Here is an 18,543-nt window from a genome sequence, read left to right on the forward strand (position 1 = left end):
TTTTAAGAACCTGATTGATTTTTCATTGTTCTTAAGACCCAAGAGTTTGGGTCTGGGTTCACCTGTACCAATTGGTGATAATATTATAATCAAGCCTTCCCCAGGAAAGGGGGTGTAAGGCTTGGGGGAATATTTTGGGGGAAGACGTCTCCAAGTGGTCTCTTTCTCTTTTCTTTGTTTAAAACGCTTGGTGGTGGCAGCATACTGTTCAAGGACAAGGCAAAGTTTGTACCTTGGGGAAGTTTTTAACCTAAGCTGGTAAGAATAAGCTTAGGGGGTCTTTCATGCAGGTCCCCACATCTGTATCCTAGAGTTCAGAGTGGAGAAGGAACCTTGACAGGCCTAGAGTTCTTTCTTCTCTCCCACTCTGAACAGGAGATAACAAAATTCCCCTCAGACATTCAGTACAATGATAATCGTGTCCTGTAACTCAAATGACAGAATGCTGCACATTATAATTAACATCCCCTCTGTTGTACTCTGCAATGTATGAACGGATTTGGAGAAAACAGCTAACCTGAAACATGGCCCCAAACAAAACCAAAAATGAATCTTGAAGCATAACATTCAGTTAAATGGTTTCTTCTTGGTCAGCTGGCGTACAATTCTATTATTTAGTGAAGTTCTGAACACATCTTTTACATTGTGATGTATGAATTGTTCCAATTTATGGGTCCAGTCCAAAACCCCCTCAAATAAATAGGAGTCTCACAATTTATTTCAATAGTCATTGGAAAAGGCCTAAAGTGAACAAATTAATAAAAGTTATATCCATAATCCTGATTTTAGCTCTCACAAGACAAAGGTATGCATAAAAAAGAAGCAATATCCATTAAGTTACCAAGCAGAAGATCAGTCTACAAATACTTCTAATAAATTCCCTAAGATCATTAGGTTTCAGAGTAGCAGCCGTGTTAGTCTGTATTCGCAAAAAGAAAAGGAGTACTTGTGGCACCTTAGAGACTAATCAATTTATTTGAACATAAGCTTTTGTGAACTACAGCTCACTTCATCGGATGCATAAAGTGGAAAATACAGTGAGGAGATATATATACACACAGACCATGAAAAAATGGGTGTTTATCATACATATTGTAAGGAAAGTGATCACTTAAGATGAGCTATTACCAGCAGGAGAGAGGGGTGGGGGGAGAGAAAACTTTTTGAAGTGATAATCAAGGTGGGCCATTTCCAGCACATTTCCAGGAGTTAACAAGAACGTCTGAGGAACAGTATGTGCGGGGGGGGGGGAGTGGCGCACGGGAGGAATAAACAAGGGGAAATAGTTTTACCTTGTATAATGACTCAACCACTCCCAGTCTCTATTCAAGCCTAAGTTAATTGTATCGAATTTGCAAATTAATTCCAATTCAGCAGTCTCTTGTTGGAGACTGGTTTTGAAGTTTTTTTGTTGAAGAATAGTCACTTTTAGATCAGAAATCGAGTGACGAGAGAGATTGAAGTATTCTCCGACTGGTTTATGAATATTATAATTCTTGACATCTGATTTGTGTCCATTTATTCTTTTACGTAGAGACTGTCCAGTTTGACCAATGTACATGGCAGATTATGGCATATATCACATTGGTAGATGTGCAGGTGAACGAGCCTCTGATAGTGTGGCTGATGTGATTAGGTCCTATGATGGTGTCCCCTGAATAGATATGTGGACACAGTTGGCAACGGGCTTTGTTGCAAGGATAGGTTCCTGGGTTAGTGGTTCTGTTGTGTGGTGTGTGGTTGTTGGTGAGTATTTGCTTCAGGTTGGGGGGCTGTCTGTAGGCAAGGACTGGCCTGTCTCCCAAGACTTGTGAGAGTGATGGGTCATCCTTCAGGGTAGGTTGTAGATCCTTGATAATGCGTTGGAGAGGTTTTAGTTGGGGGCTGAAGGTGATGGCTAGTGGCGTTCTGTTATTTTCTTTGTTGGGCCTGTCCTGTAGTAGGTGACTTCTGGGTACTCTTCTGGCTCTGTCAATCTCTTTCTTCACTTCAGCAGGTGGGTATTGTAGTTGTAAGAATGCTTGATAGAGATCTTGTAGGTGTTTGTCTCTGTCTGAGGGGTTGGAGCAAATGTGGTTGTATCATAGAGCGTGGCTGTAGACAATGGATCGTGTGGTGTGACCTGGGTGAAAGCTGGAGGCATGTAGGTAGGAACAGCAGTCAGTAGGTTTCTGGTGGTGGTGTTTATGTGACCATCGCTTATTAGCACTGTAGAGTCCAGGAAGTGGATCTCTTGTGTAGACTGGTCCAGGCTGAGGTTGATGGTGGGATATCATTAGAAATACTTCCTGATACATCTGCCAGTGCCAAAAAACTATAGAATTACATTCAGTCAGCAGTAAAAATGAATGTATAAATGAGCTGATCTAAGATAATTTTTATTCCTACAAAGATATTATCACAGTATCATAACCATTTCTGCTACTCTTATCAAGAATCATTTTTGTATTTTAAGGGTCTCTTTTGCTGACACTTCAGATAGACCAAAAAAGATTTTAATGCTTTCCTGGGAACAAGATACTCATGACACTTCACAGTTAAGATGAAGCTAACTTTAGAGAGTGGAATTTTACTGAACTGTAACCCTTAGCATATTTTGAAAACTGGTGTAGGAGATATCTTGTGGTTAATACATTGCTAAGGTATGAAACAAATAAATATGTCTAGAAAAGGGCATAAATAGTGACTAACCTTCAGGTGTTGAGACAGTTGGAAAGTTGCAATGGAACAGGGAACCTTGGAAACAGCCTAAGAGAAGAAGAATGTGTACCAAAAATAGGAAATAGAAAAGGATCAGAAAGAAACACGATAACGATGACAAGGGTATAATTACCATACAAGATAATGAGGAGGTAAAACCATCTGCAATCTGGATGCAGGATGTCAGTGAAGTACAGGGAAAGGTCTTCCGCAGCTGTTGGTAACTGTATGTCCCTCTGTGTATGTGATGTCTTTACTAACTGTTAATCAATACATCCAATCACATTGATTTATCGAAGATCTGTTATTATTAAACTAATCCAGATTTGATAGAAACCCTCTCACAAAACATATAATCCCAGTTAATTTTTATCAGTTATGAGTTATCAATTGGTTATTGATTGATAAATTATTATTGATTATTAATTATCAATACTTTATTGTTTCCATCTCTTTACATTATCTTTCTTCCAATAACTGCCCTACGATGGTATAGAGCATATATATTATGCACATAAATAAAATCATTATTTTATCATGGAGCTAAAATTGCCTTGAATATAATATCTGAAACAGTGCTGCTGTCATCCTAATACTCTGTATGCCAGACTCCTTCAATTGGCATGGAAGCTTCAACAAGAAAACACCTCTTTTAATTAAAAGAAAATAATTTAGTGCTGTTGAAAGAGTGCTGGATTAACAGGTCTGGAGACTGAATTCCTCAGTTTATATCCATAGCATAGTACTAGCTAGTGCACTGGCAAAGGCAGTGCAAATTTCCCCCATGCTGCCACAACAATCTGCCTCAAACTTCGTGTGAAAACTACCCTCCCAGGGTGACAGAATAGTCTCTGGTTTCAGAGTAGCAGCCATGTTCATCCGTATCCACAAAAAGAAAAGGAGGACTTGTGCCTCCTTACAGACTAACCAATTTATTTGCATCCGATGAAGTGAGCTGTAGCTCACGAAAGCTTATGCTCAAATAAATGGGTTAGTCTCTAAGGTGCCACAAGTCCTCCTGTTCTTTTTGCGAATCTGTACTCATTCGATATTTGGCCCCTTTGCTAATGCTGATCAGACAGGTGCCACTGCAGATTACTGCTATCTGATTATAGTTTGCATGATGTGGACACCGGTCTATTAGAATTTGCCCCGAGCCCAGCAACTCATTTGCCATAGACCAACAATACTGTCAGAGGGAAACAGCTTAGTCTTGTCTATGAAGTACTCCTCACTACAGGAGTGTGAATTGTAAAGCACAACACATTAGAGTGCTCTAACTGCCCCATGAGGACCCTGCTGGTGGCATGAACTAAAAATACCAACTTCGTTTTGACGTAGTCCTGTTTCAAACATGGCTATGTTAATACAAACTAGGTACCTTTTAGTTTGTGCCAGCAGGGGGCACACAGGTCAGAAATCTAGGGCCATTACATAATGATATGAACAATTCTGGTTTTTATTTACATTATTGTAAATAAAGATCCCAGTCAGGATCAGGACCCTTGGGTCTGGTGCTGCACAAACTCAAGTAGATACAATGCATAATTGAAGTTATCTGTTGACATGAACCATCCCATTTGATACTACAGAACAAACAGTATACACATATCCTCAATCATCTAAAATTTACAATGTTGACAAGGCATTAACAGGAGCTAAAGTGGGACCTTATAAGTCAAAGAAAAACTACCATTGACTTCTATCAAAGGGTTATTGGGCCCTAAAATAATAACACAAATGGAGGGGCAAAGTTAAGGTTGTTTGACTGTGGGTCAGAGAATGTTTCTGTTTAAATGGTTACCCTGTGTGAATCCCGTGTTAAAGTTGGTGTCATCCTTACTTATGTAACCTTAGTTTGTGATTTCCATATTTTCAAAATGTTCAGGGTGTTTACTGATATGTTAATTCTATGTCTTCTCTTTAGTTGTACTTTAGAAAATGGGCTCCTTAACTGCGATTTAAATAGATTAGTTTCAGAATACAGGATTAAATTCTGTGCTAATTACACATGTGCAACCCCACTGTACTCATGTGGTATAACCCAGCCCACAATTTGGCCCATAGTTTATTAAATAATTGTATGACTTTATATAATGTGTTTTCTGGGTTACTCTGGCCTTTTGGAGAAAACATGAGATATAGCTAGTGGCTGACATCTCCATGGAGCCATGGATTTATTACTTTTCCAAACACACTCTTCTTGGCAAATTAAACCAATGCAGTGGGTCAATACAGGGAAAGTTTTGTTAAGCATCTTTCATAGACAGCCAGGAGTGGACCTAGGATTGGAACATTTGGTTCTGTATTGTTAGAATATTAATTTTCATAAATGTCCTCTGACTGGTTATCATGCAAGACCCCCGACATGCCTGAAGAGTGCACACTGGTGTTATCTGGCGCAACCATGAGGTTCAGGCTCATGTTATTTCCTGTCTGAAAAACAGAGGGGGGAAAAGGAACAGATTTTTTTTTTTAACAGGTAAATATTAGTTAAAACAGACAGGTGAAAACTGAGAATAATGAGTGTAAAAGTTGCAAGGGTGGAGAGATAGCACCAGCTGGATTGTGATCATGCCAATGCAGGATGCATTGGTACCTGCAAAGCTCAGGTCCAGCAGCACTTTCTTGTTCACCAAACCATGTCTGAGATATACGGTTGTAGGAGCTGCTTCCTCCTGACACTGTGACTCAGTACATGAGTCAATGCCCTGTCTCAAGAGCCCTCATACAATGCCATGTCTTCAAAGATTTTCGGACAGTTCAAAAGGATGCTTTTTACTCAGGGTAATACTGTTCCTTCTCTTTCCAATATAATAACCCTTAGCTTTTCTACTTCTCATTTGTGCAGCAGTTTGTAAAGGGCCAGATTCTGCCCCCTTTCTTCACATTGAGTAGTTTCTTATACCACAAGTAGCCTCATTAAAATCAACAAAGTAAATCATTAAAGAGAGTTGCTGAGGCTAGACAAAGATGGTGAATAATGGACACCATGAGTCTAAGTGTTAGTGCTCTCATACCACAGTGGTGTAGGTGCCTGAAAATACCCAGACAGAAATTGAAGACCGAGATGTTATTTCCACTCAGACCCTTCAGGTGTCATTTTCATTTCTACATTCAGGTCTGACTCTTTTTCTTCAAGAAAACACGACGTTAATGAAACACTAAGGCTGGGATTTTGATTGCACAAGAGGCAGGACATTCAAAGTTAAAGTTGCTGTGGAAACTCTAATTCTGTCCAAAACTCTGAATTTCCTGACTTGTGTGATTAACAAAGCAGCATTAACATTGCACTGACGTAGTTGATGCCAAATTCTAGTTCTCCTCATTTGTTTACTTTGTACAGATCGAACAAACAGCAAAACACATAGGTCTAAATTTTCAAGAATTGGCTCCCCGAATTGTGCCACACACCCCACATACAAATGGGAATGAGTGCATGCAAACCAGATGCGTACATACAGGAGTGCTCATTCATGTGGGCGATCACAAATGTGGGTTTTAATCACTCAGAAAATATTACAGTGTTTGGCCCACAGTATCTGCCTCACACACATATGCCAGTGCGTACACATAGGGTATGTCTTCATGGCAAAGCAAAGGTGTGTTTATAGTGTGGGTAGGCACACCTGTGCTAGCTTTAATCTAGTTAGCATGGGGAATAACAGTAGTGAAGATGTGATGGTATGCACTTCAGCATGGGCTAGCCACCCAAATACAAACCCGCCAGGGACCTGGGTGCGTACTTGGGTTGCTAGCCCCTGCTGCCATATCGTCACTGCTATTATTACCTGTGCTAGCTAGATTAAAGCTAATGTGAGTAAGCCTACAACCACACCTTCACTTGCAGTAAAGGCATATCCAAGTCTGCCACAGACACTGGACATCGTCATCGGTTGGACTTAACATATGACTGTGGATGCTGTCAGCACAAAACAAATCCAAACATCACTTAGCTTTGTTAGCACAGAAGCAGAAGCTGCCTGTCAAGAGAGCTCGAGGACTGAAAATGAAATGCCCAGAGGTCAGAAGAGTTATTCCATCAGCACAAGGTGTTTTAATGGCATGCTGTAAATTTAGCCTGTAAGTTTAATTTACACTTTTATATATTTTATAGCTCATTTAAGTGAATATGCTTCGTAAATGTTTTGAGCTCTGTTTCTATAAAAAAAAAAAGGTACAATAATTAGTAAAGTTTGGTTAAATGATTAAAGAAAGCCCTAATCTCTTCTTATACTAGTCCTGCCCCTATTTTACTGTATATTTTACTTATATTATTAGGAAACATCATGTATGCTCAAACTGATCTTGATCTTTAACCAAGATTTTGGATCAAGACAAGATTTAGGAGTCAAATCAGAAGTGTGGTTATGCATGTAATACACATATGTCCCATAAAGTTACTTCTGAGCAAATATAGCAAAAAAATTGCATATTCTTCTACATAAAACACTCTGCTTCATTTCCCTGGCATTTGCAACCCATTTACTATATATTTCCAAACATTTGAAAAAGTCAGGTTTCCTCCCAAGAATTTTCACAGCAAGCTAAAGATTTGTGAATACTTGTGTGAATGAATATTTATGAATGAATGTGTGAATGAATATACACCCTTGATGTGCTCTCAGAGCCATTTGGAAATACTCTCCCCCAACCACCACCACTCACACAAGAGGTCTGTTTAACAATTATGTGTAGGAAATGACTTTGTAATAACTATCCATGGCAGTAATTCAAGACCAGAAAAAGGAAATCCTCTTGTTTATAAAAGCTTAGTTCATCCACTCAGAGAACAGAAACAATATCATGTGACCATACTACATGAATAGCAAATTTAATAGCTAATATTCATGCTGACAGGTTTGCAAGCAATCACTAATTTACATTTTCTGCTTAAAATCTGTGCATTGTACAACAAAATTATTAACAAAAATTACCTGTTTATAGATCATTCATGAGCAGAAAAAAGGGCTACATTTATCAGATGAATTATTCAAAACATAATTCAACTAGATCTAGTTACCTTACCATTGAGTCTCTATGTTTTGATTCAAGAAGCATCCAGTAACCTGGGACCATTAAAGATTACATCTCATGCTGTAGCTCTCGGTCCCTCTTACACGCACAGTCTGTACTATTAGGGTGGAAGGTGGAAAATAAAAAGGCACCACTAGAGGTGTTCGCCTCCCTCCACTCCAGAAGGAGAATCAGTCCTCTTCAGGAGGGAACAGAAGAGAGTGTGTAAGGTACACCAGCATCTCCTGGAATAGGAGAAGGAGGTGGTAGAGGAATTGGCTCCTCTTTTTCCCCTGTGGAGGAAGCTGGAAGTGGCTCCTTCTTCACCTTACTAGAAGTCAGATGGCAGAAGCAGGCTGGGAGGGAGCTATGGTATATGCTTCATCCATGTAAATAACTACAAAAGTCAGGACCTGCCTGGATGGGATGTTCATACAATCTCAGATCCAGTCTTCCCCTTTGAGTGTGGCACGCTCTCTGTTTGATAGGAACCAGACCCAAGATCAGTACCCTTGGATATTCCACAGAGGACAACACATCTTTACGATCCACCTAACTAGTCCCTGTAAATTCTTCCAGTAGGAAGCAGAACCGGGGTTTCCAGGGACAATTATCTTTTTAGTCAGGGATCTGATTGGGAAGGATGCATCACCCAAACAGGAAGAGATTAAGCCAGCAATTTTACATCACCCCACCAGGAACTGGGGTAACACTGAAATGGAAAGAATAATAAAAGTTTAAAAAATACATATCTAAATCCACCAAAACAGAAAATCTAAAGCAGAGTTGAGTGATTTAAATCAAAGTGATTTAAATCACTGATTTTAATCACAATTGAAATCAGCAAGCTGATAACCTTTATTTAAATAATACATTTTAATTGTTTTTTTGCATTATTACTTTTTAGTTATTTTCCTAATGAAAGACTGATTGTCATTGGGTGGTAACCATTAAAACATGTTGATTTGCAAGTAAATATGGTCTTTATACTTAATATGGTACTATTTTTTGCTAACCCGGAAGATAGCTATGTCTACACACATTTATATAAGCAATTGTATAGTTCAGCATACTTTTATTTTAGATTTTTAATTTTTACATTTTTATTATGTTAGAAAATAGTGAATGATGATTTTCTTATTTACTAGATTAGTTTTACACTCATGATTACTGTCAAGCTGCATTCTGATGGAAATTGCAATTCATTTAAAAATGCGCAAAAACATAATTTAAAACTTGTTTTATTTATTAGTTAAATAAAACTACCTTAAATATGCTGGCTACATAAGGGGAAGTAAGTTCATCAAACTTGTTTAACATTTAAAACTAACTGATTTATTAAACAAAGGAAATATCTGTAGTTAGTGAATTGAACGGCTTGTTTTCATGTCCTTCAAGGTTTTAGAACTAGCAGATCTCATCCCCACACCTCATTTTTATTCATAAATAGGAAGAGTAGAACAAACTTCCCTGCTTTTTCAGCTCGAATCGGTTTCTCAACTTTGAGTGAATTAGTCACTGAACTGAATAGCTGAATAAACTGAAATGAAGAAAATATTCTCTCTGCACCTGCAGAGGCGGCTACTGCTGTCAAAAGCTGGTTTAGCACTTCAACAAAGTCTAGTTCCAGGTGCTTAGCCAGTGATTTCCACCAGTTCAATGGTTTGACTTTCTTTAAAATTTCATCAGCAAACATGTACTGCTTAATTTTTTTAATTTCATTTAAATGATTTTGATAGATTATAGTAAATTTAGGCTAAAACATAGGTTGTCATAATTTGAAATAAATACATTTTTCTTTTAAAAATAAACCTAATTTAAATAATCAAAATTAAAATTAATTTAATTAATTTAATTAATTTAAATCAAAATCAGATTTTTTTTACATTTTTAAAATTTATTTTTATCCACTCTTTTCTAAAGCCAACCTTCTTCAGAATGTGGGAATGAAATTTAATGCTCTCTGATCTCTGCCCAACAGAAATACTAATGAAATGTCAATAGTATGTAATGGTCACAGTTTACTCCTAAAATCTTCCCGTTTCAGACTCTCAACTAAATGACATTGGATGCCAAATGGAATATCAGTGACTACTGTTATTGTCCTTTCAGAAGTAATTGCATTGAAGTCAGTAGAATTACATTGGTGTAAGGCCAGGGTGAAAGGAAAATATGGCCCATCAGGAATAAAACTTTGTATTCATTCTCAGCAATGTGTCAGGTAGTATAACTTTAAAGCAATAGTATTTTATTAGTGGAGGTTAGAGGTTTACCTTTCCTGCCTTCAAAACAAAGGGGTCAGGGAGATGTCCCATAGCTCTGAAACTTATTCAGGCAAAGAGAAAAGGGAATATTTGGTAGGATTTTAATATAATTTTTAAAATGTTTGGTCTACAACTAAATTAACTAATACCCTGTTTCTGCTGTCTTTCCATTGCGGGGCCTAGCTATGCCCCACCGTCTGCACAAAGAGACAATTTGACCAAGCACCTAAGTGTTTTCCTCCACTCCCCTTACCTGTCATATGGGTATTAGGGTGTTGTCTTCTGCTTGACAGGAGTCACTGACTAAGCTCCAAGTGACTTACCTCTGTGTTGTAAAGTACAGTATAAAATAGTCACAATAATGACACAGGAAATGATGCTGCCTGTCAGGAGATAGTGAAGTAGAAGGGAAAATCCCTCGTGCTCTAGGAAGATAGAGAAAGATATTAATAGTTACAGTGTAGGAGAGAAAATCCACAGGTGGTGTCACTGGTAGATGGTGTCTCAATCAAGTCACAAATCCTCTGACTAGAGGATATTCAGGATAAAATGGGTAGATGATCCACCTGATCTCTACATTAACCAATTGAAAAGTGGGTGTGCACACATGATACGGAAAGTTTAGGCGGACAAGGACACATTTCTGGGGTGATTTTAATTGACGAAAGTCATAGAAAGGTGGCTTAAGGAAGGGAGTCACTTTAGAGACATGGACAGGCTCACTGTCTGTTAATTCCTATCTCCATCCATAGGTATGCGTACGCTACATAAAACACCATGAACAGCAACATATTTTCTTCTTGTAGCAGCATTTCCTATGGTGACTACTATTATTTTCCATTAATGAACAGGCTTTTTATTAAAACACTATTAGATCTCTGTCTTACTGAACCCAGTGATGATACATGTTGTGTAGCAACATGTATATCTTAGTAGATTATAGGTGTACTGCAAGCTAGAGGTATACTGCGGCCAGATCAGCAATGTGCATACAAATTTCAGTTCTCTGGATCCATGAAGGTGCAGCCATGGAAGAATCTCCAAGGGGAAAAAATGGGCCAGAGAAAGAAAAGAGAAAGCAAATCAGGAACAATACAAAAGAACAATAATTTCTTTTTTTTCAAGATCAGGAGAACATAAGGTCGCAACTGTTCCCTTTGCCCAGGTCTGGCAGCTATTAGTACTTAATAATATTTCACAAAAGTCAGGAACATAAGTCCTGGTAGACAGTACTGTGGAGTGGTACATTGGTGAGTGACAGCGGTAGTGACTTAGCCAGGAGTGACTGTTTGGTGAAGAAGTGAGAGATAAGTAATGAGTGGGTAAGTGAAACTCTCAGGATGTTGGCCATGAGAGTGATTTCTAGTTAGAAGAGATAATACAGTGGGTTTTTATATAGTGCAGACTAGGGCTGTCAAGCAACTAAACAATTAATTGTTATTAATTGCACGATTAAACAATAATAGAATACCATTTACTTCAATATTTTTGGATGTTTTCTATATTTTCAAATATATAGATTTCAATTACAACATAGAATACAAAGTGTACAGTGCTCACTTTATATTTATTTTTATTACAAATATTTAACTGTATAAAAAGAAATAATATTTTTCAATTCTCCTCATACAAGTACTATAGTGCAATCTCTTTATCATGAAAATTGAACTTACAAATGTAGAATTATGTACAAAAAAAACTGCATCCAAAAATAAAACAACCTAAAGCTTTAGAGCCTACAAGTCCACTCAGTCCTACTTCAGCCAATCACTTAGACAAATAAGTTTGGTTACAATTTGCAGGAGAGAATGCTGCCCACTTCTTGTTTACAATGTCACCTGAAAGTGAGAACAGATGTTCGCATGTCACTGTTGTAGTTGGTGTCGCAAAATATATATGTGCCAGATGCACTAAAGATTCATATGTTCCTTCATGCTTCAACCACCATTCCAGAGGTCATGCGTCCAAGCTGATGATGGGTTCTGTTCGATAATGATCCAAAGTAGAGCGGACCAACAACACATGTTCATTTTCATTATCTGTGTCAGATGACACCAGCAGAAGATTGATTTTGTTTTTTGGTGGTTCGGGTTCTGTAGTTTCCTCATCGGAGTGTTGTTCTTTTAAGACTTCTGAAAGCGTGCTCCACACCTCGTCCCGCTCAGATTTTGGAAGGAACTTCAGATTCTTAAACCTTGGGTCGAGTGCCGTAACTATCTTTAGAAATCTTATATTGGTACCTTCTTTGTGTTTTGTCAAATCTGGAGTGAAAGTGTTCTTAAAACAAACAACATGTGCTGGGTCGTCATCTGAGACTGCTATAACATGAAATATATGGCAGAATGAGGGTAAAACAGAGCAGGGGATGTACAATTCTCCCCCCAAAGAGTTCAGTCACAAATTTAATTAACGCATTATTTTTTTAACGAGTATCATCAGCATGGAATGGTGGCCAAAGCATGAAGGGGCATACGAATGTTTAGCATATCTGGCACATAAATACCTTGCAACACTGGCTACAAAAGTGCCATGCGAACACCTGTTCTCACTTTCAGGTGACATTGTAAATAAGAAGCAGGCAGCAGTATCTCCCATAAATGTAAACAAACCTGTTTGTCTTAGCGATTGGCTGAAAAAGAAGTAAGGCTGAGTGGACTTTAGGCTCTAAAGTTTTACATTGTTTTGTTTTTGAGTGCAGTTATATAACAACAACAAAAAATCTACATATGTAAGTTACACTTTCGCGATAAAGAGATTGCCCTACGGTAATTGTATGAGGTGAACTGCAAAATACTATCTCTTTTGTTTATCATTTTTACAGTGCAAATATTTGTAATAAAAATAATATTAAGCACTGTACACTTTGTTGTAATAGAAATCATTATATTTGAAAATGTAGAAAAACATCAAAAATATTTAACACATTTCAATTGGGATTCTATTGTTTAACAATGTGATTAAAACAGTAATTAATCATGATTAATTTTTTTAATTGTTATTAATTTTTGAGTTAGCATGAGTTAACTGTGATTAATCAACAGCCCTAGTGAAGACATATTTTGCGGTCAGCAGTGGCTGATGTCATGGTATAATACATATATATTTTTGCTGTCAACAGATGACAAGATACAGTGCAAATAAATCTTCATTGGCCTCCTCAGATATTCAAGGTCTAGCCAGCTGCTACTAAAAAACAGAGTAACCAGAATCCCATCTATACATACACGGCTGCACCTCCACTCTTCTTCACTCAAACATTCTGTACCTCAGTCCCAACTACATACATCTGGTTTCTCTGCAAATTTGCTGTCAGCCTTAATTCTGAAATCACATGACTTTTGCATCGTCGAGATCTCGCTGTTGCATCAGTGTAGTTCTTGGCATGCAATAACTGGAGTGAAGAATGAAGTCTGATTCCCATTTGTTTTGTAGTTTGGCAAGTGAGCTACTAACAATGTAGCTTGAGGAGGGCAAACATACACACAAAATATACTAACGCAATACTGAGTCCACTCGGTCTCAGAGTATCAGAATAACCAAAGCCCCCTTAAAAAATTTTCATGTAGTTGTGAATTTTTAATGCTTGGACACCAAGGGTGGGATTTTCAAAAGTGCTCGGCATTGGCCCACGTGGTTTCCACTGAAATCAGTGGTGACAGTCCCATTGACTTCTATGGGTGCAGAGTTAGAGCAACGCTGAGCGCTTCTTGAAAATGCATTTGGTGAACCACATAGATGCTATGGACCTCTGGATACTTGGTTAAATCAGTTGTAGGCAAATTGTTTCTGCTGCTGAAGACTCAAAAGCCAAGGGAAGATCTTATTATCATTACAGAATATTTGGTTGAAGCTCTATCAAAAAGTTTATGGAAACTCTGTAGAGTTCTAAGAAAGGGATTTTAAAAAATACATCACTTTTTCTTTAGAGCTGCTATAGCAGGTTTGATTGTCCAGTGTAACTACATTGAAATCAATGTAGTTACTCCCCAGTAAATCAGATGTACCAGAGCAGGGAAGTGACCCCAGAATATTTCTATAGATCTTTTCCCTCCAAATAGGTGTTTTCGAGATGTCAGAACAGTGAGTCTCTGAATTCCCTGGAAATTCCCATACATAATCCCAAATCATGAGACCAGCATACAAATCATGAGATTCTTTAAAAAGATTAAATCATGTTTTTTAGTCTCTCTTCTGATTTTAGTCTGTCCTCTGCCCACCTCCAATGTGTGTGAGACAAACACAGTACCGCCGGCTCTTGCGAATGTGTTCAAAGATGATTTTGCCCTTGGCTGCAGGAACTCTTGCAAGAGCTGTTCCCACACAGTCACCTTTATGCCATTTTGCACTGAGTGCCTGCAAGTCCTTGTCCCTAGCTCTCGGCCTCCCAGGCCATGGCAGGTACCTGTTTCCATAGCCGCCAAAGTCTGTGCAGCTCTAGATGTGGCATTTCTCACTAGTGTGAAAAACTCATTAATGTCCCCTACTGCTGCTTTGGGAGCTGGAGGGACCACGTGAGGGACATTGGTGCTGTTATTAGTGAGACAATCTCTAATGTGGCTGCACAAAACTTCACTTCCCCATTTGAGCCAAGGAGTGATGAGGACGGGTGAGCAGGAGCTTCAGAAAGCTGGAGAGAGGGAGAGACGAAGGGAAGCAGCTACCTACTGGGGCTGGGGAAGAGGAAAGCAGGTGGCTGCTGGGAACATTGAGGGAGGAATCAGGAAACATGTAGCTGCTGGAAGTGGAAAGGAAGTGAGAAAGGGCACCAGCTCCAAAATCATGTGAGGGCAGGAGCTTTTCACATCATCATGAGAGCTCTTGCAGCCGAAGGCAAAACCATGGGACTTGTGGTCAAGTTGCAAGAGTTGGCAACGCTGGGGCACATGTAGGGATGTAGCTCTGGCTGATGCTCCCTGGTTATAGCTCACAGACACCCCCAGTCATGGAGAGGTGTCAGGGCATTGCCCGGTGTTACTGTGGTCCGACCTCCAAGCCTATAGCCATGGGTGGGGTGGGGAACTATGTATGAGGCTGCATCTCTATGAGTAGAGTCCAAGATGGAAGGGAGAGTGATCATATACATCCTGAATAGAATGGCCACAAACACAGAGGCAGCCCAGAGTATCCCTACAGGTCTCTGACTGAGGAGACAAACTCCTGGCCAGGTACAGAAAGCACCAGAGAGTGGGAGTGTCCCATCCACCTCTGGTCTGGCTGGGATGGGGATGAAGCTGAGGTGGCAGCAGGAGGAGCAAGGAGGCTGTTCCTTCCCTCCCTGCCTGGGTCCCACCAACCCTGGAATTTTGCCTGATTTTTCCACTCAAGCCCGTGGGAAGTGACACATCAGTTGCCCCCTGCCCATTACATGCTGTAGTTCTGGGCTGCACTCCACTGGGTGGGAATGTGACACAAGGTGTTTCTTACCTAACACACTCAGAGTGTAGTTCTGATGGAGACTTCCATCAATGTTTGCAATTTCACACATGTAATATCCTTCATCAGAGAGTCTCACAGGGTGAATCTGAAGGGTGGGGTCATGATCAGGTCGAGCTGCCCAGTCCATCCTCTCACTGCAATTTGTTCTGACAGTTTTATTTAAATCAGCCCTGTATGCTAATAAACAGCAAGCTCCATCCCTTAGTCTTATCTTCCATACTGCTGAGATAAGATTCACTAGTGACATATTAGAGCAACTCAGCACAGCCCTGTAACCAGTCACTGAAGACAGCACGACGTTATCTGGAGAGGATACAAGAAGGAAAGAAAAATGAAAAGTGTCACTTAGGATGCGATTACAGATGAGCAAATTCTGAATTCCCCTCAGATTAATGTTTCTGCTCTTGTACTCCATGGAAACCTCCCCATGAAGTAGATCCCAGGTCCATTTGGAGGTATTATCGGTGCACAGCTTTAAATAGCTAATTGTGTGAGGCGTGGGACAAAGATACTGATCAACAAGATTTATCTCTCCGCAGACCCATAGCCTCTTTTTGTGCCAGGCTATAATCACCATTAAATGACCTTTATTGGGATGAAGCCTGATTTGTATTCTCCCTTCCCTCCTGCTCAGTAATTTTATCATGGCCAGCCTGGTGACCATGAGATCATTGCTCTGGGCTTTCACCCAAAAGATTGAGTTTTAATTTCCAGGCTTGATCTCCCTTGATCAAAGCCAGCAGGATCTGAGAGCGCTTCAGAGGTAGCACGATCACCCCAGAGTTAAGGGGCATCAAAATAGGAATAACACTGCTAGGCTCTGAAGGGAGTCCCACCTAACTCTCCTCAGTCAAAGATCTCCATGATGTGGTAGTGCAAAAGGCAAATCTCTCATAAAAGACTAAATAAAGAGTTATGTTGAAATGTTAGAAAATTCTCATCCAAAAAAGCCATTTCAAAGCTGCCATAAGAACCAGGATGGTAAGAGGCAGTAACCTGTCACTCCTTCATTCTAGCAGGTATCAAAGTGATCATATCACTAGTTTACTTCACGCTGTTGCAGGGTGGCACCACTGTGAAGGAATTTGTGACAAGTAAACCTCTAAAATGTTCAGAAGTTCCAATAAACACCCCAACATTTGGACAATTTCAGATAAACACCCCAATTTATTTGATCTAGATGAATTACATGCATTAAATGAAGCCTCATCTTAAGCAGGTACAATTCCCACTGAATTTGGCCCCTGGGCAAGACTGGGCTGGAAATCTTATGAGGACTGAATTTTTCTTGAGATTTCCAATACTTTCTGTGTGTTTGGATTGCCATAGATATAACAAAAAACCAAACAAACATCCTAGCCCAACCCCAGCAGTTTAGTACTCAAGCCCTCTGGCAATACTTCAGTACGATCATTTCTTCTTCCAGCGAGAACAAGGAAATGCGTAGGAAACCAAAGCTGAAAAGGGATAAAGAACTGAATTTTTCAAACTTCAGAAGAGGTTTGGTTTCGTTTGGTTTGAGCCAGGGTTCCAGTCAGTTTTTATTTTCGTCTCAGCAGCCCACCCAGTTCTACTAGAAGCTCTGGCTGGGATGATTTAATTGGGGATTGGTCCTGCTTTGAGCAGGGGGTTGGACTAGATGACCTCCTGAGGTCCCTTCCAACCCTGATAGTCTATGATTCTCTGCACACGTAGCACTAAAATTTTACTTTGTGGATTCCGTCATTTAGTGGAAACATCTGAGACAATATGTAAAATTACAGAGTGGGTTTTGATACCTCTAGTGTCCTCCTCCAGCTCTTCCTGCCTTCACTGGGCCCAGTGCAACCCAGGGAGCAACTGCACTTACACAATCCCTCTGCTCCTCCGTGCGTAGGGTGACCATATTTCCATAAACTGAAAACTGGATGCACAGAGCTGGACCAAGTTGCCTGGAATTGCCACTCACCCCATCCCCAAAGGTTCCTCCGTGCCCCCAACTGAGCCAAGTAGCAGAGATGGGAGGTCGGGGGAGGGGGGGAGAAGAGGAATGGGTGTGGACTGGGATCTGGGCAGCAAAGGAGGGTATGAGTATATGAGTACTTTTGAGCTCAGAGCCAGGAGATGAATCTATTGGACTATGATCCAGCTAGTGGTACTATTCACCTTTGGGGACTGGGATAGCAGAGGGGCAGAAAGGAGGCTCCGGGTAGTGGGGGGACCAAAGAGACTCGAGACAGCAGCCCTGGGGAGGTGTGGAGAGGCTGGGATGTGGCAGAAGCAGGTGACTAGAGGCAGCCTGAGGAGGGAAAGAGGCCAGCTGGGGAAGGAGGGAGGGGGCTGGAGAGGGCTCTGGATACCAGCCCCAAAGGACAGGGGAGGCAGGAAGACCACAAGGCTGGGGTGGGAGCTCCAGGGTCCACATGGGGGGCATAAGGCCCATGGGGGGCATCCCATGCTCGGTGGCCCAGCACAAGGGGATGCTGCAGGACCTGGTGAGGCACTTACCAGCCAGGTTGCCCGGCAGGACCTGGGGCTCACAAGTCATGGGAATGAAGTCAGTGGTTTCTGAAAAATAAAAAAATAACGGAGCGTGACTTATTGGTAAATCAGTTTATCCTGGTCTTCCACGCGTCCTGTCCTGTGCGACAGTAGTTCAGGAACAGTTGGCATTATGACTTTACCTACCAGGAAGGAAAGGGAAAGGTGTATGGCAGCTCTTGTGCCTATCCTTCTCAGCTGAACACTCCCCAGAGTAGACACATTTAGAAAGACAACAACATAGGAAATGGCCGTGTTCCTGAGAGGAGAGGAGGGTGACATGTAGGATGGGAGAAGAGAAGACTGACAGCCACCTGTTAATTTGTTTTTACTTGTGGTGAATTTCCCATGTCCCATCCCACAGAAATGGGTAGTCTTGCAATTAAGGCACTGGACTGGAACTCAGAAGATCTGAATTTAATTTGTGACTCTGCTACAGACTTCCTGTGTGGTCTTGGGCAATCAATATCTCTGCCTCAATGCCCCATCTGTAAAATGGGGATAATACTTTCTTTCTTCCAGGCACTGCCTTTCTTGTTTATTTTAATTTTCTTTCTTGTAATTTTAAGAAGTTTCAGCACCTGTAATGTTTTCAAGGCTTAGTGGT

The 18,543-nt window shown here is 40.3% G+C and overlaps 1 protein-coding gene and 1 long non-coding RNA gene across 3 annotated transcripts in view; both read right to left on the bottom strand.

Annotated features, from left to right (window-relative positions):
- Positions 1-1,019: 1,019 nt before the first annotated feature.
- Positions 1,020-8,422, bottom strand: LOC144930150 (uncharacterized). Its single transcript, XR_013635254.1, has 3 exons — positions 7,729-8,422; positions 2,692-2,748; positions 1,020-2,297 (listed from the first exon to the last, which is right to left on the bottom strand). It is a non-coding gene; the product is annotated as an uncharacterized LOC144930150 (long non-coding RNA).
- Positions 8,423-9,681: 1,259 nt separating this feature from the next.
- The window catches only part of LOC140895078 (uncharacterized), a 53,769-nt gene continuing 44,907 nt past the window's right edge, over positions 9,682-18,543 (bottom strand). For both annotated transcript variants that reach the window (XM_073304321.2, XM_073304311.2), the window contains exons 4-6: positions 17,904-17,963; positions 15,405-15,719; positions 9,682-10,405 (exon numbers count right to left, since the gene is read on the bottom strand). In XM_073304321.2, coding sequence (XP_073160422.2) covers positions 10,284-10,405; positions 15,405-15,719; positions 17,904-17,963 — 497 coding nt within the window. In that variant the 3' untranslated portion in view covers positions 9,682-10,283. The remainder of the gene's footprint in view (positions 10,406-15,404; positions 15,720-17,903; positions 17,964-18,543) is intronic.

The sequence above is a fragment of the Lepidochelys kempii genome, chromosome 1 (assembly GCF_965140285.1).
Source record: "Lepidochelys kempii isolate rLepKem1 chromosome 1, rLepKem1.hap1, whole genome shotgun sequence".
Taxonomy (NCBI): Eukaryota; Metazoa; Chordata; order Testudines; family Cheloniidae; genus Lepidochelys; species Lepidochelys kempii.